Raw genomic sequence first — 22,234 nt, 5'->3', positions numbered from 1 at the left:
GACATATTGTACTATACAGCTACTGAATCATACAGTTCTTCCTCAGAACGGGCAGGCCAGCAGCCATTCCGCAACACCTGCGTTGGATTGGTTTGAAAAGAGATGGGGTCAGGGAATTGACAGCTGATGTCTAGAAATGAGCCCCATCTATGTGTCTGTGTGACAAGGTAATTGCATTTACCCAGAAGTGGATGAGGTTTCCGCTCACACTGGTGCCATTAAAGTGCGTTTTTGGACTTCTGCTGCACTTGGCAGGTAACGCATATATCTTCACATTTGTTCTACTGTATTAAAAAAAAGGTTTACTTTATTGATTTAAAAAAACATAAAGAGGCGTTTGATCGAGGAGAATCAGGAGGCATGGCAGGGTAATTGTAGAAGTGTCGATACGATGTATATTGTGGAATACATTTTTATAACTGGATTTAATAAGAGCGATGAATTGCATTTGTTTTGTCCTTTGTTGTACTGAAGAGAATCAACACGATTTTCCTTTTTACTCCCTCTACCACTACGAGAAGGGGGAGCAGAGTCCTCCATATTTGGTGCCAGAAAGCAATTCGGCACATCTCCCACCAAACCTGAACACTGACCCGCAATGTCAAATGCAGCACAGAGGTTGATAGAGGCAGCTACTCTTTTCCCTCCAGCGACAGTTTGGCAATAGACAGTTCACAGTAATTACGTAAATGTCTGAAAATTAATGTGGTTATGGCTGATTTTAAGACACTATGACACAAGCAAAGAAAAGCTATTACAATTGAGCTTTTTAGAGGATTTTATTATTTTAAAAGCTGCGGAGGGAGGCTGAGCAGAAGGGCAGGGGTTGGGAACTCCAGCCAAGGACGGGAGCGCTCGCCAGGTTTTTGTTACTCTCGATTCTGGTTATACTTGAGACCAGAGTTGGCTTATTAAACACACATCTGACACGCCTGAGGTACAGGTTCAGTACCGTACAATTACCCCTTTCCGTACAAGTTTCCTCTCGTGTGGAAGCGTAACATAGACGTAAGACAGACGTTTGCAGCAGGTCAAACGCAACATGTCTCACATACAAGAAGAATCTTTAACAAAGACAATTTCACTGTCTTCCTAAATGTGTGCAAGCTCATTTCCTTTTGCAATATTTACTGCTTGGAAATAAATTCCACTGAGTGTCTCAACAAATGCTGGTGAGTTTATTATCTAAACCTGCTGAGTTGAATGGACATTATGTTTTCTCCCCGTCTGTCCGTGTCCATCAGAGAAAAGCTATAAATATATTTGCACAAAGCTGTTTGGAAAGAAGAAACGGCTTCTTTTTTACATGAGAATTCAACATTTAATAGCCATGTAATGACAATGGCATTAGTGGCACACTGTGAGATCTAGTAGAAACAAGCAATCAAGGGATTCACTATGTTTCACATAACAGTGTGCTGAACCTGTGACGGTCATGGCAACAAGCTTAATTGTAAAAGAAAGAGGTAAAAGCTTGTGATCATCTGCACTTAACAATTCAATACTATAAAAGGCAATACAAACACTGCACTTGTGCAATCTTAATATCAGATCCAGTGAACAGTTACTCATTGGTTCATATGTAATCTTCTCTGAATGTTGCATATGCCATGCCATTTCATTTTATATTAAAATACTGCACGGTTATGATTTTCGAGCATTCGAGCATACCTGTATGCCAACATTTGTCTAGAGGCTACAAACTGCCAAATAACTGGTTCCACCTCTGGTACAGATGATGTGTCCATTAACAACTATACAAACTTCACACAAAAGTACAAATTACTGTCCAATTTGTAGGTGAAATAAAGAGAATGGGCTCAACTTCAACATTTTAGATATCTTAGAACGCTTTAGGGGTAGAATCCCATGAATTAACAAGTTCATTTATTTTCTTATGTTCTATCCAATCTATAGTATATATATATATATATATATATATATATATATATATATATATATATATATATATATATATATATATATATATATATATATATATATATATATATATATATATATATATATATATATATATATATATATATATATATATATATATATATATATCTCTCTTTCCAAAAGTCATTACAATGTCTGCTTGATCATTTTTCAAAAGCTAAAAACAGACCCAGCAAGCCGGAAACACTGAGGACAAACTGACTTAGTGATAGCATTATGTTTGACCCTCAAATGACCTCATTTCAGAATCTCAGAACACAAGAACAAGACAACCTCAGCCAGACTTTGGTGAAATGAAAGATGTGATCAGTACCAGGATGTACTTCCAGAATACTCCAAGGCGTCATCCACTCAGGTGTAAATTTCATAAACAAAGACTACTGCTCAGAGGAGAAGTGGTGCATGACAGCTTTCCATCACGAGAACAGCCAGGATGCTAACACACCACGCTCTGTGCTGCTGCCAGTGAGCACGCTAGCTCTGATCTGACGGCAAAAATAAGTTACTTTTGGCTCCGACTGTGGTGCCATGACAGAATCAATTAGATCGGCTCAGACTGCCATGAAGCATTGAGCAGGTAGTGGAGTGAGGCATCATGGTATTGATCAAAGTGAAAGGTTTTCTTGAGAGGGTGGGGTGAAGGGGGAGAAAGTGATTTGCAGGGAGACGTTGGCACACCTAGAGATCAACACTACAACTCTGCCGAGGGAGGTTAGGAGCTGCATACTGCCCAAAGACCCACACGTGCACACACAGATACACAACAGTAGAATGCTACGTTAGCTTCGGTAGCATCTGCAGCTGGCAATGCTACGCTAACACCTTACAGCACTCTGACTGAGCTGGAGAAAGAAGACAGAGGAGGCTGATGCTTGTGGAAACGATGCAACTCCGGTGAAATCATCCATCTTCTGACATGCTCACTCACACACGCGCAAAACATGCACAAAGACATACTTAAACAGCATTCAGCCGGCACGCCATTACACTCGAGAGGACTGAAATACATACAGACAGGAGATTATTGCATATACGCACGCCGACCCACGGTGAGGCTAAGAGTGAGAGAATGTAAGGCAGGCTGTGAGCTCAACGTGTCCAGCTAGCTTGTAGTGCCAACCCTCCGTGCTAAAATGGTAGATCCCAGATTTCCCCCCATGCAGTCTGCCACCAGCAACCATGGAGGCAAAACAGGAAGAAGAGAGGAGAGGAGGGATGCAGGAACAGAGGAAACCTAGCCATTTCCTTTTCCTTCTTTCCCTCTGATAAAACACACACAAACATAAAGGGATACATGGACAAACACAGAGGAGGCGGGAGGATGTTGGTGGTACTTACATGAGGACTCTGTGCCGAACATGGCTGTGCCGGGAGCTGTGATGGAGAGAGGGGGAGGAGGAGGAGGAGGAGAAGGAGGAAAGAGAGGAGAGAGAAAGGGGAGGGTGAGAGAGAAGGAGAGAGCGAGAGAGAGAGGGGGGGGGGGGGGGTTGATGAGCAGGCAGCTACACAGCGGGGGTCATCAAAGCAACACAATGCAGCCAGCCGGCCGTCGCTGCCTCCCAGACGGCCAGATGCCCCAACTCCGCTTTCCGTTGCGGCTATAAAAGACCTCCTCCACACACGCTCAGTTAGTCCGGCCGCAAAAAAAAAAAGAGGCCTTGTGGAGGATTAAAATCAATCAATAAATAAATATAAAATAAACACAAGCAGAAATCCTTCAGAGCCAAGGCAAACTGTGGTCAAATCCAGACACGGAGATGTGGTTGTGGCTAGCTATCGAATCTCTCCTCTTTCTGCAGTCTATACGCTCCTTCTCATCCTCTCCTCTCCGTCACTCTCTCACTTCTCATTCCACTGTAGTATTTACTAATGGAGAGAGCGAGAGAGCAAGAACGCGAGAGAGAGAGCGAGAGAGAGAGAGAGAGAGAGAGGCTTTCCTGGGGAGAAGGGAGAAAGAAATCTGGTGAAGAGCTGCTGCTGCTGTTGTAGCCGCTATAAGACAATAGCTATGCAAACAGAGAGTGACGTCAGAACAGAGGGGGAGAGAGAGAGCTGCAAAAAGACTGACTGACTACTGCTGCCAAATGGAAAGAGAGAGAGAGAGAAAGAGGGAGAGCGAGAGGGAGGCTAGGACGGAGAGAGAGAGGGAGGCTAGGAGGGAGAAGGGGAAAGAAATGAGGAGAAACAGAAGGAAAAAGGGAGGGGAAGATAGAGAAAGGGGAGTGCAAGAGCAGAGAAGGAAAGATGGAAGGGCATCAGCAAACAGGAAAATAAAGCGGGGAGACTGTACGGTAAGGTAAAGAACAAGGAGGTGAAAGCAAAGGTGGTAAAAGAGAGGGAATGAATTAAAAAGAGAAAGAGGGAGGGCAAGACGGGGAAGAGGGGGGACAGATAAAGAGATACAGAGGGGGAGGAGGAAGGCAGCTGGGGCTGAGGGGGCACTGGAGAAAAAGAGTGGGAAACAGGCCAATCAAAATGGTTCGTCTACTTTGGAGCAAAAAAGAAGATAAAAACATACAACGGGACACACACGCTGGGGGGGCAGGGGGCTGCAGTCTGTCAGTTCGACAAATTGAAAAGAGTATGAAGCAGAGCTGGGAGACTACTGTGTGTTTACCTGCTGTTAATACAAGACACACACACACACACACACACACACACACACACACACACACACACACACACACACACACACACACACACACACACACACACACACACACGGGCATCAGGGAGCCAAGCAAAAAGTGTTCTGCTGTAATCACATCATCAATCAAACCTGCACAAACATAACCTGTACAACCCTCACCTGTATAAATATAGAATAACATCAAATCACATGTGTCATATTATATCATCTTTGCTCTGTTGCATTTCTCATTCAACAGATAACAGACATGCACTTACTAGATTAGAAAACTATTTAAAAACATCATTGAGAAATCCTGTCTTTAAAATTGCTAGATTGATATACAAAAACCGTCGCAGACTGCGGCCTTCAATCTTTTAATGCCACATGCCTCAGCAAAATGCATCGTGATGTATTTATTAATGTTTTCCATCGACGTGATGCATACAGAATTAAAGAGTAAGTGACCATATATCCTCCAGTATCCACATGAACTGGGATCTGCCGGTCCCAGAGAGCACAATTCAGGACTTATATGTCCCCTTCACTAAATACAGAATCAAAATATAAATAAAGCTCTGAGTAGTACAGCTAATTAAAGTTGGAGTTTCCATTTTGCAACTAAGCTGCATTTAACTCAGAGTCAACAAGCATATCGGAGCAACTGGAAGTGAAACACTTATGTTTCCCACAGGATTGAGTGAGACGATGGTGGGGGGACCTCGGACCCTCTAAGGGTGACCTGGGGCATGGACGGAAAATTAACAAGGGAACTTGTTTTTAACTGTGCATATGACAATAGACGGGGTCCATCTTAAAGTCCGGCCGGGTGGGTTTGCAGACGTCGCTGCACTGAGGATAGTTAACTGTCGCGCCGGGAGCAGGGGGCCCGTCCCTCCCTGCAGGGGCGAGAGGCACAGCGAATCCACGGCCCCGGGAAGCGCAGAGGTCCGGGCAAGGGGTGCTGTGAAGCTCACGGGCAGACAGCTTCCCCCCCCGCGAGCCACCTTCAGCGGAGGAAATGTGCCCGGCGAGGGCCAGCCAGCTCACCCGTTGAGAAGTGTAACCACATGAAACTGTGGCAGGACAAATTAGACTATTGCTATTGTTTTTTTATGTCTAAAATAAAAACAACAATTACATTTACTGTCACATATGACAAACATCACATTTGAGAAGCTGTAACCAGAGAATCTTTAGCATCTTTGCTTGAAAAATTACTGAAATGATTAATCGGTTAACAAAATAGTAGCTCTTCTACTTCACCCAGATCCTGGTATGTTGCATGGCGGCTGCATTCAAGACATCTGAATCCATTTCAGAGCTCTGAATCTAAATGATTCAAGTTTGTCGGCCCCTTTCAGGATGAAAGGACCCCCTGATGTACATGTAGTGAACATGCTGCATGTGATAAATCTCATTATTGATGCATTCTGTAAAACTTTGATGAAGAGAGTATGGAGCCTCTAAATGTAGTAACGTGCAGCAGTGGTGAGCACCGGGCCTGCTCTCAGCATATAAAGTACAGTGGTGAGTTTTTAGAACAGCCTGCTAACCTAAGTAGATGGGAGTTCAGCCGGACGTCCTTGTGCTAGCTAGCATGTGGATTAGTTTAGATGTTGAATAGAGGAGCGTGCACTGACGGAGGCCTCTGTTCTTTTGTGTCTCATACCCAGTCGCCCACCTCCTCCTCCTCTTCGCCTAACGTCTTTGTCCTTCAAAAACAGGCAAGAGACCCCCTCTCTACTCCTGCTACACTGCAAAAAATGTTTGTCTTGCAGAATATTTCAAGTAAATAAATTACAGATGTGCCAATCCTGATCAGAGTCCTTTAAATGTTGATTATATGCATCTGACATGTTGAAATAAAAGCTGTGGCCTACCTAAAATAACAACTTACTTTATACAAGTTACTTGATCCAAAAACTGAATGTCCTGGTTCAAAAATCTTAAAATCATAAACTTAAATTTATGATATCGACTCACGATGAGGTATTACAGAGTGGAGGGTCTTCCCTCACAAATGATCTTTGGTGAGGACAGACACCAGCTTGCAGAGAGCACTTTAACCAGACAAGTTTCATCAAGTTACTCATCAGAATTAACATTCATTAGCGACAGCTGAAAAGTGGCTTTTAGTGAGAAGCTGCTGAAGGTTTCGTATATTAAGAAAAGTGCTCTGACGCTGAAACTGAAATTGAAGCAAGTGGCAGGTGGCAGTTTTTAAGATTTCAAGACTGAAGAAGACTGAAGAAGACTGAAGAAGACTGAAGAAGACTGAAGAAGACTTGTTCAGAGTAATGTTGCAGTGCGCTGCCTCCATGCTTACTAAAGACGTCTCCTGGGGGCATGCTAATTACACGAGGGGGGATCTCTCTCAAACACTCCGTTGAGAGGTGAGTAGGAGGTGAGCTGGGATCTGTGCGATACACTGCCATCTGTAATCTCATTCAGTGCGATCTTCTCTTACGTCAGCTTCTCAGAATTTCTGCCCCCGATTGGCATCGGTATGATCTGAATGGGGGTCAACAGCTCACACAGACGTCTGAGTCAACCGCATTGCAACCCTAGGGATGTCACAACACAAATGTATTGTCCATACCAATCGCGGTGAAATCCCACAATTCTCTATACTAATTCTAAAAAACAAAACAATAAATCCCATGTATTTTATACATACATTCCTTTATACCAGGGGTCGGGAACCTTTCTGGCTGGGAGAGCCATAAAAGCCAAATATTTTTTTATGTATTTCCTTGAGAGCCATATATTTAATACATTTGAATGCAACTTTATGCGAACACGTGCTCTTTTATTAAATAAACTAAATGCTTACGTTATTTATCTCATTTATGAGCACGTTTCAGTGTTTACTGCACGGGGGTCAAACTCAAGGCAATTGTCTCCGGCCCGCGAGAAAATATATGTCTGTCATAACTGGCCCGCCGGTTTTGGTAATTAAATCAATGCATGGCACAACCATTCGAGGAAGTAATCTAAATGTGTGAATGAAATGAAAGTTTTTGGAAAGCAAAGGGAAACACAGCACAGATCTCTGGGACGATGTGAGCCGGACTGTTTGTGCGACATAACGAAGCATCTCACTGTTAAACCTGCAGCTTCAGGGCCGTGTGATCACGGACATGTGTGATGCAGTGAGAGCTTTCCAAGCCAGAGCTGCCTGTGGGAGACTCTGATGCATTAAGGAAACTTTGGTCACTACGTGTTTCCAAACACTGACAAACATCTCCCCCGCTGTGTTCCCGACAGCATTCTGCTGATCAACTGAGAGACTTTGCAGCTCAGATATTAAAATTGAACTGCTCAGCAATCCGTTTGCAGTTGACTTAAATATGTTCCATATCTTTTTGCACTTTATCCAATATGTGTATCCTGTTCAATAAATGTGGACCGTGTTTGGCCCAGTTTCTCCTCTGCTCGGTTTCGCGACGGGCGGGGCTCCGCCCCCTACGCACACACGTGTGAACACACCTTAACCTACAGCCAGAGACGGAGCGGAGGAAAGAGAGGGGAGAACTAAAAACAAATCCGCTGATAAATGTTTTACTTTAAAATGACACAATATAATTATTTATTACCTGTTAATCATGTTAAATGTCAGCTCAAAATTGTCTGCGAGCCATATTGCGTTATCGAAAGAGCCATAGGTTCCCGACCCCTGCTTTATACCATTATCGCTCTCTAATATCCATTTTATTATGCTCGGAAAACATCTCCTTCAAACAACTGTAATAATTCAAGTTCTGCGCCATAAACTCAATTTTACATTCAAACACATCATGATAACATTATAATTTACCTTCGCCCAAAAGTCATTTTTACTGAATAGAGCTTGAACACACGATAACGAACCTCTGTTTACAGGAAGAATGTGTTATTCTGTTTGCACTGCTACTACACTGACTGTCAATGCACCTTCTTCCAAAACATTGCGTCGCTGCAGTAACAACCTGTATACTGAACACATCAAATTAATCAATTCAATTCATAAACATCAAGACTGAACATCTTGCACACAGAACATTTCGATCAAAGTATCTTTCTGATTGAGTATCTGAACAAACTAATTGGACATCTGGCAGTAGAGTGCGAGTCTTCAGAAGTTTAAACAAGCAAGACCACAGCACATTCTTTTGTTGATCCTGCATCAACGCCACCCAAAATTATAGTATTTGGCTCATAAAACAATTGCGAGATCCGTCATGAAATGCAAACCCATCGCCATAACAGCGGTGAAGCGCAGGTGAATGGGGGTGCTAATCGAGTGAGACACTGAGTAATGGAACAATGCCGTCGTTCAATGAATGCTTTACTTAAAACAGCGCTCTTCACCTCCTCTCGACAGTGGCACTGCATTCATTAGCCATTTATTCCTGAACAATGCACACCTCACCCCGCCCCCGCTTCCATCGTTAAGTACCACCTCGAAAAAGCATCTCCTCCCGGTTGCTAGGTAACTGTAAATAAGCGTGAGAGGAGTGTGGCCATCCTTTGGCAAGAGGAAAAACGAGGAGAAGGATGAAAGGAGGAGGAAGTAGAAGGAGAGGGACAGTCTACAAGAGACGCTGAGATACTCCAAAAGACTTTATGATGGCAGCAGCGTGTTGATAATAAGCTGGGAGCCTAAAAGCAGAACATCTCAAAGAAACTAACTGGTAAATATTCAGAAGTGCTGTCTGGACATCAGCTACATTTCATCCCGTCCTACACTTGTGTTCCTAAGAACGCTTTAGCATCAATCAGAGATAGTTTAAAGAAAAGATGGCAAATAGGTCCATATGCCAACTAGTGACGGGATAAGTTATATCATGAATGGCACATTTTTTGTATTTATTTATAAAAATGCATTTGGATATTTGAGACTATCCTCACATGACTTGAAAAAGTCTATTATGGTAGAGAGGAGAGAAACAAAGAGCCCCATTTGAAAGATACATGTATAAAAAAATGAAAGAAAGAACGGACACACTGTGTTGCTATTTAGTTTTTTTAATGTATGTATCTTTATTTATGCTTATGTTTTGATTAAAGATATGTGTGATGCCAAATGAAATATTTGTTTCTTAACACAATGTAAGGTAAAGTCATTCCAGTATGTTTTAGTGTAATTTTAAGATTATTGGGATATTATCGTTTTATTTTGGGCAGGATAATCGTGACATGACATTTTCATATTGTCCCACGACACATATTCTTAGGAAGAATCAGGGAAGAAAAGCCCTTTTCCCCTCAGGCCATTGTGTCTTGCTGCTCCTATAATTCACAAGCCTGTTTTAACATTTCCCCAGTTTAACAGATTTCATGTAAAGGCCAGGATCTCAAAATCACAGCTGGTTTCCCCACAATGTTTCTCTTACACTTGACAAACCATAAACGTCAAGACTGAACATCTTGCACAGAGAAGATTTCGATAACAGTATCTTTCTGATTTAGTATCTGATTTAGTAATTGAGTATCTGAACAAACTAATTGGACATCTGGCAGTAGAGTGCGCTTCCTGTGTGAGTGCGAGTCTTCAGAAGTTTAAACAAGCAAGACCACAGCACATTTGAGTTCTTTTGTTGACAGAGGAATCAAGAATCCTGCATCAACGCCACCCAAAATTATAGTATTTGGCTCATAAAACAATTGCGAGATCCGTCATAAAATGCTACCGAACGAAGACAAAGCCTCTTGCCAAAGACTGAAGAGCCAGTGAAGAGCCGCTCACTGTCAACGTCAGCCTCTGTCTCTTCAGTGACAGCGTGTTTGAGTCACACATGACCTATAGCTCCACACCGTGGCTTGACAAACCACCCAGCCAGAAGCATATCTGCTGGTGGTCAGATTTAGCATTTAACTGGTGGGCATTTCCTGATCTAACGAGAATGCATTTACAGCACTCAAAGCCATCTGGTGTGAAAAAAAAGGATTTTGTCCACCACATTCACCGAGCAGACATCAGCAGGGATTGGTAGTTTTTAGATAACCACACAATCATCCCCCCTGTTTGTCTTTCAGAGGAACCAGACTGTACCACAAAAGGAAGGTCGGTGAGGCTTTGATTACCTCCACTGGGTCACAATTCAAACGCAGTGGCATAATTCAGCTAACTGGGTCAGGAACGCTGCGACTGTCACTACTGACACCAACTGGTCAAAATGGGGAATTGTGTTTCCCCAGCCACCCAGAGCTGCTACTACTAGTCCACTGATGCATGGACAACCGATGAAATCAAATGACTACTGGTCTGATAGAGATATTTAAATATGAATGTTAAAACGATAAACCAAAACTACATCAAATGTTCCTATTGTGGCTGATACTGAAGACTGCAATACCTTCATTAAACAGCAATAGAATTGCATTAGTGTATGACAAAAACATTCCCTGGCTGCACCATCAATAAATGGCTCCAAGGTCAAAAACCCACTGAAGTAAATGCACAAAGCAAGAAATTGATAAAGAGACAGGCGCAGTGGGCTGTCACTTCTTCTTCAACAGTTCCTTTGAATTGAACTAATCTGAAAAGCTCAGTCAGGGTGGACGATGCATGAAGGATGGATTCTTTCATTTGTTATCTGACCCAGGATACATTTGCTAAGCACAGTTACTCTTTTGACAACAGTGTCCCGCTTCGTACTCACACAGTTGAGGTGGTCGTGTACTAAAACCCAGTGGTGGGTAGAGTAAACAAAAACGGTAGGCTACTCAAGTAAAAGTATTGTTACTTAATTATACTGACTCAAGTAGAAGTAAAGTAAAAGTGCTCAAAAACTAATAACATCGATGTATTACGTTCAAACATATCCTCACATGTTTTCTCAGATTCGATGTTGAATTCTTGAAGGTCGAGACGTCCATTGTTTTGGGCTGACAGAGTCGGCACGGCATAATATGACAATAATATATAATATGTTATTCATTGTCATTTGAAAGGCGAACAGGATCTGTTGGGGAAGGGTGGTGCATGTGCCTCTTCTGAAGGCGAGGGAGGCGTTTCATCTTCTGCTATGATCTTGAACTGTAGACAATTGAAGGGGGGGAGGTGGTGGTGGTAAGGCCACCACTACGCTCCATCTGCAGTGCTATGATTGGCTGGTAGGCTATTTGACAGTTGCTGTCGTGAGTGTGAGCTCAGCCGAATCAAAAACAAAATTATAGCTAAATGCATCAGTAAAAGTAGCTAGAAGTGTGGAGCAATGAAAAGGAGTAGAAGTGAATATATTTTATCACAAATGTACTCGAGTAAAAGTATTCCACCAAACAACTACTTCTACTCGGGGGGGGTAACGCGTAACTACCCACCACTGGGAAAACTAAATGAAATATGTGGATAGAAAAGAGTAATCTCTCCATTCATAAATCCTCTTCCTTTCCACAGCCAGAGCTTGACGCTGTGTTCTTTCACCACTTTGTACTATCGAAGATCCAACCTCCAGTGGCACCAACATTCAACAGCCTCTGGCAACATGACAAATTAGATTTTGTAATGACTTGTCCTTACACCCATCCAGTACAACCAGTACAACCAGTGCTTCTCTGATGATCTAGGGTTCTGATGCTCACATCTCACACTCTCCTCAGTGCACCACATAACACATTAAAAAAGGAGTCACAAATACTTCTCTCTACCCACTGTGATGCTTTCTGATACGATCCAACCTTCGGTTTCACATTTAGGATAAACATCTACCATATTTTATCTATCTTCTATCTGAAAAAAGAGCAATTATTTTCATACAGTTTTGCGTTTAGTTCGGGAGGAAACAAAACAACCGTGTTCAGTAACTGCTCTGCTGTATTTAACCATTTTAACAGCAAAATGTCCCCTTCCCTTTCCCCTCTATATTCCCTCTAGGGCTGCACACTATATTGTTTCAGCATCCACAACAGAATGTGCGCATGAACAATAGTAGCAACGCAGGATGTGCAATGTCAAGCAAGGCAAATTATCTCAAACAAAAACAGGGAATAAAACACAGAAAGGCAGAACTAAGTCAACTTTAATGTCAGAGAGGTAATTGAGCACCATTATAAAACTTAATTTGTCCTAATTGTGATCAATGTAACAGAACCCAACTGATGAGTATATTCAAATATGGGATAATTGGACAGATCATTCATCAAACTGTCTCTGTATGCAAAGAGAGGGAGGTGAAATAACACCTGGCTGTTAGCTGCTTATCTAAGCTCTTTGGCATTTAACAAACTATTGTACAGAGTTCATTTTTGTATTTAATTTGTTAATGAGTCCAGCGCCTGAAGGTGAAACTACAAAAGGTTATGCTTTCATTATTTAGCTAAACCTGCTGCAAACATGCATTCCTCCGACTCCTGGGGAACTGAAAGACGTGAAAGAAACTGTCACAATCACAAATGTTTCAGTGAAGTGTAAGATGTTTGCTGCTGGACAAGTCATCATCTTCTGGAAGTCTTAACTGCTCCATAAACACCATGTCCTGCAGACAGAGATGCTAGTTTCTTAAACTGCACACAAACATCGTGAACCACGTGTTGATTGCATTGAGGTGGATGAGTTGGAGTAATTCACAAAGTATTAGAAATGTTGCTCTTACTTAGCTCCAGCACCTTTTGCACAATCCACATCTCAACTTTGACCAAACTTAAAAGATATATTTGAAGTGTCTTAGTCTCCAAGCTTCTCACTATCTAGCAGTCTTTGACATGTTTAGACAGCCAGGGTACCCATGTAGCAGCGTTGACCTTTCCCTCACTTGGCCACAGCCCTCTCTGGCATGGCGGGTCAGATATTAGAGAGCCAGCTGTGAGGGCTTTAGAGTGTTTCCCTTAAATTACCATTCTGGGTGCTTCAAGATGCAAAAGTCTAAAGGGTGGGCCAGGCTTTATGATGTGGATGTTCTCAATGGGTACAGCTGATTGAATGCAGACAGAAAGATTGTGGTTTTCCCAAGCAGGGCAGCCTGTCCCGTCAAAGGGAGGGCACACATATCTGGCTGAGATCGTGTTACCAAAGCAGTGCACAGGTTCTAAATAAAGGTTCCTGACCAGTCTGGTCTGGCTTTGTGGTGAATATATGTGGTGTCTGTCATATCTTTAGGCTAACTCAGAGGGTTTCTCTATATCCTTTCATTTTAAACTTATGTACAGCACCTTGATTTTGGATTGGATGTTCAGTTTTCAGTGTGATGTATGGAAAACAATGCCGATACATACTTTCCCAGGCTTATTTTTGTATTTTCAAAAACAATTCCTTGTCCCTAGTGGAGAGGCTTCACTTGCACCATCCCAGGCCGACAATGTTGGAATCTTTTTGCAGTAAAAAGTTTGTTGAAAAGAAATCCAGTCTTCAAAGAGATTTTATTTCTGATGCATGAAGGAATTCTCGGGGATATGAAGCCTGGTAAGAATGCCCTGCAGAATCTTTCTGAACCCAAATGTAAGTTTTCATCCTTGGTCTTCAACACTGCCAGCATTCTCCACAAAAACATAAAGACACATCATATGCCACTTCTTCACTTTCAGCACAGCTCCAAGGGCCACTAGCAGTTGATAGCAGTGGCTCAGTCAGGAGGGGCTTGGACTGTGAGCCGTAGGGTTGCTGGTTCAAGTCATCGACTCAACCTAAAAAAAATGGAGTGTGACTGCTACGTGGAGAGGTCCCAGTTCACCTCCTACCCTGCCGTGGTGCCCTTGAGCAAGGCACCGGACACTGTACATTAGCTGCCCACTGCTCCTAGTACTAGACTCCTGGTACTAGGATGGGTTAAAAGCAGAGAACACATTTCACTGTGTGCGCTGTGTGCTCTGCATGTGTGACCATTAAATAGAGCGTTTCATCCCTCCTATGGTGTCAGTAAATCTCTCTTTACGCTCTGACCTTGTGAGTCTTATGGCTGCACATCAACATTATAATGTCTATTCCATTCAGAGTCCAGGATCAAACATATTTGGGAAACTGTGCCAGAAACAACTTATGCCGAGTTTAGCAATCGACACAATTACGAAGGGTGTCTACCTTAGGTCAACCTTCAACGTGATCATCAAGTTACTCAAAAGAGATGCAAATGCTGGTGTGAGAATGTTCTAGATGAATGATCATAATTTATGCAACAAAAACTCTGCACTATAAGCGTACAGGATGCAGAAGTATATGGAGGATGGTGAATGCCGGTTTGAGCTTCAGATCCATCAAAATCACCAGGTGTTTTGGCCTTCTCCCCTTTATCACAGTGGTTTCTGAAGTTTCTTTCTTTAATGCACTCCATCAAGGAGTCATGGGACTTATAGGTCACGATTCGCCAAATCCATCGTGAATCTTAGGTCACGATTCAATTTGTTTTTTTAATTAAATCGTGACACCCCTAATAAAAAGGAAATTCGAAACAACCTCAGGAAAGAGGAAAGTCCTCCATATGAATTATTTGATGTAATCCTCAGTGTTGTGAGGATGTGTTATGTATTTCTATCCTTTGTGGAGGCATCATTTATTTTATTCCCACGGTTAACTACCCAAACATACATGACATCACATTGGGCAAGAAGCACTTTTAGCTATTTGAAACATGTACAGGGAGAAACCTTTCATAAAAGCTGCTCAGACTCCAATATATATTGCAATGTATGCAATGCGGCCACAAGACATGCTGCATGTTGAGTAAGAGACATGACTTGACCCGCTCTCTTTTACTATGTTATTGTGTCGAATGTTCTTTCTATTCATAGATCCGGTCTACTAAACAAAGCTGTAAAACTGATAAGCTCATTAACTGACCACTGCAACATTAACACAGGAAATTAAACATGACAGTGAAGGCAAAGTAACGACATTATGTCTTTATTTGGTGAACTTATCTTATGGAAAGTCAATAACTCACACTCAGGGCTTTAGGTCACTGCACATATGAGGATCATAAATTCATATTCATCCTCTGGTTATTTTATTTGGCTAAATGTGTTTTTATCCTTTCATATTAAACTCAGGTCGGTCACAGGTCCAGTTGACGTTGATCCATTTTAAATTCAGACTGACGACAGAAACACATGTATACCAGGTCGAAGCTTCAGGGTGAAGGTATCATCTGTCAAATAGTTTGGCAACTAACGCTGTGTCCCATAAGCTGCTGGTACTGTGGCTATCATGTCTACCAAAATAAACAACAAACTCAATAAATGGATCATCTTCTGATTTTATATTTATTCCACCTCATCGTACTACAATTTCCTGTGTTCCAGTTGTCTAAACAGAGACACAAGGTTACGACTATACCTTTGAGACAGTTACAGAGTAGTTTGACTGAAGATCTCAAGTTAAACATTAACGGAAAATGTCAAGTTTCTTCTTGATCTTCTTGTTTTACACTGAAATTCTACAACCAGACAGGAAGATATCAATTTATCAAAGACACGAAACAATAGTAAGCCTCAATATTCTATCGACACAGAGAAGCAAGACTTTATTCGCCAAGAGGAATCTGTCTCTCTCCTGCTGATATTAAAACTATTGCCAGCTGAGGTGTATGTCTGCAACAGGACCAGGCAAGTCCTCTGGGGGATGCTGAAAATAGTTCTGAGAAATGCAAGAAACCACCAATTACATTACGGTTGGAGGAAAGTTGAGAGAAAGTGGGTAATAATCAGCTGATAGTTTAGAAGGGGAATCCCACAGTTAAAAAAAAAAATCTAAACTTTCATAGTACAAGGAGAAGTAAGAAGAAAGAACGACCTATATAGTGGCGTTAATGAGGAAGAGGAAGTAATGTAACACATTACTCTCAGTTTAACATAAGGTCAGTCAGAGTCGAGCAGCTGTTGCTTTTCAGTTCCATCCAACATCCCAATACAAAGTTACAGCAGAGAGCGGTTACCTGCATGTTAGGAGTTCAATCTGATAAGGTGGAAACTATGCACAGCCAAGGTCAAAACTTAATGTTGCTTAAATGTTGTGGCAGCATGGAAATATCGCAGTTTATCTAATAATGCGTATTCGTCCATCCTAAATCTACATACACATTACACTGATTAGAAGTGAAAATGTGCCATGTCAGCAGTACCAAAGGGTTCACTTGATTATGAAAATCTGCTGTTGTTGAAGATAGTGTCAGAAATGTATATTCTGACTCATTTCTACCTGGTAAAATATCTCATTACTCATTTAATACAAAAAAGAATAGAGGTTATTGTGATCCCAGGGCTTCTACATACTTTCTCTTTGGTAATGCAATGTTTTTCCTGCATGTATTTTTGTCTATTGCCAAGAAATGGCAAATGATAATGATGATGCATGTTGTTAGAGGGTAGGCAATATGATCATATATCAAGAATTAGCTGCAACTAATGATTATTTTCTCAGTGCATCAGAAAATAGTTACCAATATGTGCATCCCAGTTTTTAAATGTCTTGTTTTGTCAGTCCAAAACCCAAATATATTCAGTTTAACATGATATAAAACAGAGTTTCCATATTTGAGAGGTGTGAAACAGCATGCCTGACAAATTACATTAAATTATGTATAAATAGACTTATCCAGACTTATGTAGGAGGTCTGGGGTTTTGTCAGACTCCTAATTCAGAAGGCACCAGCAGTATATACACACACTGCACATTAACATCTACCCTATGCAAGCAGTGACTCAGCAGCATGAACTGCATTAAACCTGACACACAAACCTCCATGCTTTCTGGTTATGACTGCTCAGTTCCAACACATACATACACTCCTCAACCAGCCCTGTGTGTCTAAATACTCTCCTGTCCTCTCTAGATAGAGCCAGCTGGCTTTCTAAAAGAGCACATTCTTCCATCTGCTGCTCAGCACAGTCACAAGAGACTCATCGCTGCTGTGAGAGCAAGGCGGCACATAATGCCAACTAGACCACTGAGCCGACATTGAACGCCCAGCAGAGGTAAACACTTGAGGTCCACAAGGCTAACAAGCAGTGGTACACTTGGGATCTAAGTTAGGGCTTACATATCTTACACAATCTTCTTTAAACGCATCCTTAACAGAACTGAGAACACTTGGCAAACAGACAGCGGGACCAGAATGACATTGTAAACTCTGGAGTACCAGATAAGAGATGATTAAAACACTATAAGGCTCTGCTCTCTGGAGTTTGGCTCATGATGCTTGGCAAGGAAAAGTAATAACATGGTGGCTCGGAACATCTTATTGATGCTCCACTATGTATTTAAAATTAACCACGCACGTTTCCAAGCATGAGGATATCCATTTAAACTTGGCTAAGTGTTAGCCACTCATCATGCTAGCTAACTGCTAACAAGAGCTGGGTAACGTTTGCAAAACATAAACTTTTTTTAAAAAGTGGAGGCACTGTGCATAGTTAAAGCGACGTGTGTGTGTGTGTGTGAGCTTACCTCAATGTGTGCGAAATGTGTTAAATCCGTATTTGTAGTTAGCATTTCTTCTACCAGCAGTTCAACATGTGTGTAGTATCCAGCAGCAGCAGCGGACTGTGTGTGGACGTGTCTGCAAACGGGGCTAGCTAACGTTAGCTAGCAGTTAGCCACCGGCTCGCTAACCTGGACAGTTAGCTCGCGCCGCCTCAAGATGTCGCTGTCACTGATTTACCTGTATTATCTTAAGGCAAGTTTAACCTGCAGCCACTCAAAACGGATCATATAATATCGTATCATATTTATTAGGTATATGATAAATGGAAAAATACACGTCTGTTAACATTACCCCACAATGAGAGGAGCGTTAGCGGTCAACTGTCAAATGTGTAACGGTTGTCCTACTGCGCATGCGTGGTTCTTCTGTGCATCAGAATTACATTTTCATACCTGCTGGACCTCTGCTTATGTTGCCACATTTATACACAGGATTTATGTTTCTAAAGTGGGTTTTCTGTGCAATAATAATTCACCTGTGCAATACAGTTTACTCTGGCATTAATACTGCTTTTATTTATTATGTAAATTTCAATAAATATTATACTATTCTTGCTGATCCCTTTTTTATATATGAAAATGAATCAGGTAAAAGAACATTTGCATACAGCCATTATTATTAGTACATTCATTTATTTGTTTTTCTTCTTTGTTTGTGATCAAATTGATCCAAAATGTAAAGGAAAAGATTCCCTCGGTTAATAGATGGCAAAAACTAATGCTATCACATTTTGTAAATGGAAATGATTAAAAATCCTTAACCTTAAATAAAACCCCAAATCTGCAGTTTGTGGTCATAGCTTCAAGAACAGGGATCAGCAGCATCTCACATGTGCAGTGTTCTCTCAATAAAATCAGTCCATGAATGAAAACCACAGAGAAAGTCTTTGTTTTCTACGATTCCTCGTCTACGTACTTGCTAATTATGGGAAGTAGTAACAAACAGTAGACAAAAGACCCATCTGTGCAGTCATATCTCACTGAAATATACCTGTTGGATGCAGTTTTTATATTAAACCTTGAGTTTGATTATCTTTTAAAAAAAATATATATTGCAAAATGGTGTCAGAAATTATGAGTGAGTCAATAAATAGAAAATTTGTCATTTAATGCAACATAATTGTGACTGAATTACAATTAATCTCATGGAAATAAATCACCAAACTGACAGACAGGATGTTTCATACAGGTATATATTACAATGTGCCTTGTTATATAATACAGTCAGGTTCTGTTTTTGTTAATAAAAATAAGCACTGGAGGAGAATGTGATACGTTTTGATTTTATTGTAAATTGGACATTATGCACATTGCTTAGCGACTGATGTTAATTAAGCTTGTTAAGTGGTCACAGAACTCCCTGCGCTGAGTGAGAGTTCAGACGATGTCAAGTCAAAAAGGCAAATTAGCCGGAGGAGCGCCGCGAGCTCGAGAGCTCACGCACAGGACACACGGTGAGGGAAGAACCAGGGAACAAGAACATCGAGTGGCCGACAGTGGTGACTGCTTGTGCCAAAGATACCGTTCAATGAACACAACAAAGAACTTCTTTTTTTTTTCTCGTTGAACCATATGGGACATTAACCGTGACGTGAAGGGAGTCGTTCTTTTCAGCCAAACGTCTGCGCTCCTTTGTGAAAGCAGACAGAATTCTCCCAAAATCGATCGCAAATTTAAATAGTTTTTCAGCAGGTCAAATAAAAAGGCGTGGTCTCACCGACACAATAAATATTGCACACGTGATATTGTGTTTTATAAGGATGTTTTTTGCATACAAGTGTTCGCCCCCTTTTCCTATGTCTTGTGATATTTCCGATTATCTTCATCATCATAGATTCACTACAGGAGTTAACGTGTCTGTATAAAAACAAAACAACATCAATAAAAGTAGACTGTGTATTGTGACACCTGGCTGTGAGACCAAAACCTTTCTTTGTCCCAGTTTCTCTAATTTCTGTACAAAGACGATACAACTATCCAGTCATGCAACGTTGTTGGGGGGGGGGAGGGGAAGGGGGGGGGGCTTGTCTTTTATGTTCTCTGCTGTTTTTTTTAAGCATTCTGCATTTCTTTGCCAATCTTGTAGCTCAGGATCTTGTTCCAATCGATCTTGGTGCGTGTCACAGGAAGCTGGCGGCGTAAGGCTTTGAAGGTAGTGTCCGACATGGTCTGGTAATTCTCGTTGATGGCCGTCTGGAAGGAATAAGGGAGAGGAAGGTAGAGAGTTATAAATAAGTAAAAGAGATCAAACATTCAGTGAAATGCATTTAAATTACTTCCAGCTGAAAGGTCTGGATGTTGTGTGATCAGAAGCTTTTGAGATGACGAACTAAAACTTTCAATGATTCGTCAGATGATGCTTTAAAATCACAATTGATGTACGACAGTGTTTTCTGCACATTCTGGAAAGTCAAATAAGGACCTTAAAATTAAACATTCCTCTTTAAAAATACAACATCCAAACTCTTTGACGGTTTCAATCCATTTAGCTGAAAAATCTTATGGTGAGTAAAATCCTGCAGCGTGAAAGTGAAGGATCATATTTAATCCTGACAAGAACTAAACACGAGAGCTTCCCGATGTCTCGTTTTTAGCCGATTGCATCTCACACAATCACTAGAAAACAAAGTTCCAGATGAGCGTGGGAGGCATCGATCCTCTTCGTGTACACGCGAGTTAAGATGGTCATTTACAAACCTGATAGTCGTTCTCTGCAGCCTCCATGATCTTAACAAACTCCTTTGCAGTTGAAGCCTCATTCTGAAAGATGAACAGACAGAAGAGAAGTGGGGAAAGACTGGGTGTTTACAAATGTCAGAACATCAGAGAATACACACGCCAACACCTCCACAGTGCAAACAATCAGGGACGCACTCGTCCACGGGGAGCTGTCGGCTAATCAAAACAGCAGTTTGAGGTTAAACTGATAGTGAGAATAATATGTTTAATATACGAGAGGTCAGCAGTCATATTACTGCTGCAGCTCTCACGTCACATCAGTGTGCACATAATATCACGTGTCTGGTTACACTCACAGAAATTGACATGGACTCCTGGACCTCTTTGTGGCTCACCAGCTGAACGTTTCCATCTTCATAGTAATGAACCTGGAACGATTAAAGGTTTAGTTCATCTTCATCGTGCGCATGAAGTGCATTCTGTAACTCAACCCAGGAGAAGCACAAGCTGTGAGGACAAAACCACTCTGAAAGATAACGAGGCGATAACATCGAGATGACAAACGCACACCAAGAAACCCACAATAAGTCTTAGAAAGTAAAGAAGTGACGATGCTGACACAATTTATCTCGTTGTGCACGGATAAAAAAAAGCCACACTTGATACTCAAGTACGTATTGAAGCTGTGCACGGCTCTCTCTCACACACACTCACACTCACACTCACACACACACACACACACACACACTTCACTGAGAGGAAGATTTAAATATAATACCTGGATTTTCATGATTCCGGCCACTTGAGTGGTGGAGGGGGAGACGGTGAATTTCCATTCTGACCTCCAGCGTCCATTCCTGTGCAGAGAGGAAGAGGAACGCCAGACTTTAATCATCCATTACGTCTCTTAATATCCAGAACTTGGCAACTGAACCTGCAGCTGAACTGCGTGCTTGCTCAAAAAGCCAAGTCTGCTTCAGGAGACAGAATTATTCCCCATGCTGTCGTCAGTTGAGAAGATTTCCAAAGAGAGAGATAAGACGCACGGCATTGTCACACGAGTTTCATGTGCACTCGTATAACCTTGAATTAAAGAAACTTTAGCGGTTTCCGCTGCCTCTGTCATCTTCAGTTTCATATTCTCATTGCATCCTTAAATCTTCGCCACAGCTTCGTTACAGAAACATGGCGGTTACAATACAGTCGCATTCAGGAGCTGCCGCATCTTTACACCCAACAACCCGTAAGCCCAGTAAAAGCAGCGGCGGAGAGGATGTGTGCACTTCTTATCCCGTTAGATTAACCCGATCAGAAGCAGCTCAGCCACTTGTGAGGCCCGACAGTCTGACGCTCAGCGCTCAGAGCCAATTAAAGGAACGCTTTGATGCGTCTTCTACATATGAAACATTTCAGGCTTTTTGAGCTTCTTCAGTATTTCAACATCTTCTTTAAATGAAGTCTGATTAAGTAGCCATCTTTGGGAATTCTACAAACCCTGGTGGCCCTGAGAGTCGAGCCTGTGAATCAAACAGTGCACTGCTTTGTGTGTATAATGTGTTTCCACTTAG

At 41.7% G+C, this 22,234-nt stretch overlaps 2 protein-coding genes across 3 annotated transcripts in view; both read right to left on the bottom strand.

The window, feature by feature from the left end:
- Positions 1–18,139, bottom strand: part of LOC115009448 (suppressor of tumorigenicity 7 protein homolog) — a 37,143-nt gene extending 19,004 nt beyond the window's left edge. The window contains 2 exon segments of the mRNA XM_029433409.1: positions 3,301–3,336; positions 17,952–18,139. Coding sequence (XP_029289269.1) covers positions 3,301–3,322 — 22 coding nt within the window. The 5' untranslated portion in view covers positions 3,323–3,336; positions 17,952–18,139.
- A 937-nt stretch (positions 18,140–19,076) lies between these two features.
- The window catches only part of LOC115009939 (F-actin-capping protein subunit alpha-2), a 19,567-nt gene continuing 16,409 nt past the window's right edge, over positions 19,077–22,234 (bottom strand). For both annotated transcript variants that reach the window (XM_029434274.1, XM_029434275.1), the window contains exons 8-11: positions 21,445–21,523; positions 21,023–21,094; positions 20,685–20,747; positions 19,077–20,180 (exon numbers count right to left, since the gene is read on the bottom strand). In XM_029434274.1, coding sequence (XP_029290134.1) covers positions 20,040–20,180; positions 20,685–20,747; positions 21,023–21,094; positions 21,445–21,523 — 355 coding nt within the window. In that variant the 3' untranslated portion in view covers positions 19,077–20,039. The remainder of the gene's footprint in view (positions 20,181–20,684; positions 20,748–21,022; positions 21,095–21,444; positions 21,524–22,234) is intronic.

This window comes from Cottoperca gobio, chromosome 6 (assembly GCF_900634415.1).
Source record: "Cottoperca gobio chromosome 6, fCotGob3.1, whole genome shotgun sequence".
NCBI classification, from domain to species: domain Eukaryota; kingdom Metazoa; phylum Chordata; class Actinopteri; order Perciformes; family Bovichtidae; genus Cottoperca; species Cottoperca gobio.
The sequence above is the reverse complement of the archived record's forward strand: the minus strand, read 5'-3'. Positions and strand labels throughout refer to the sequence as shown.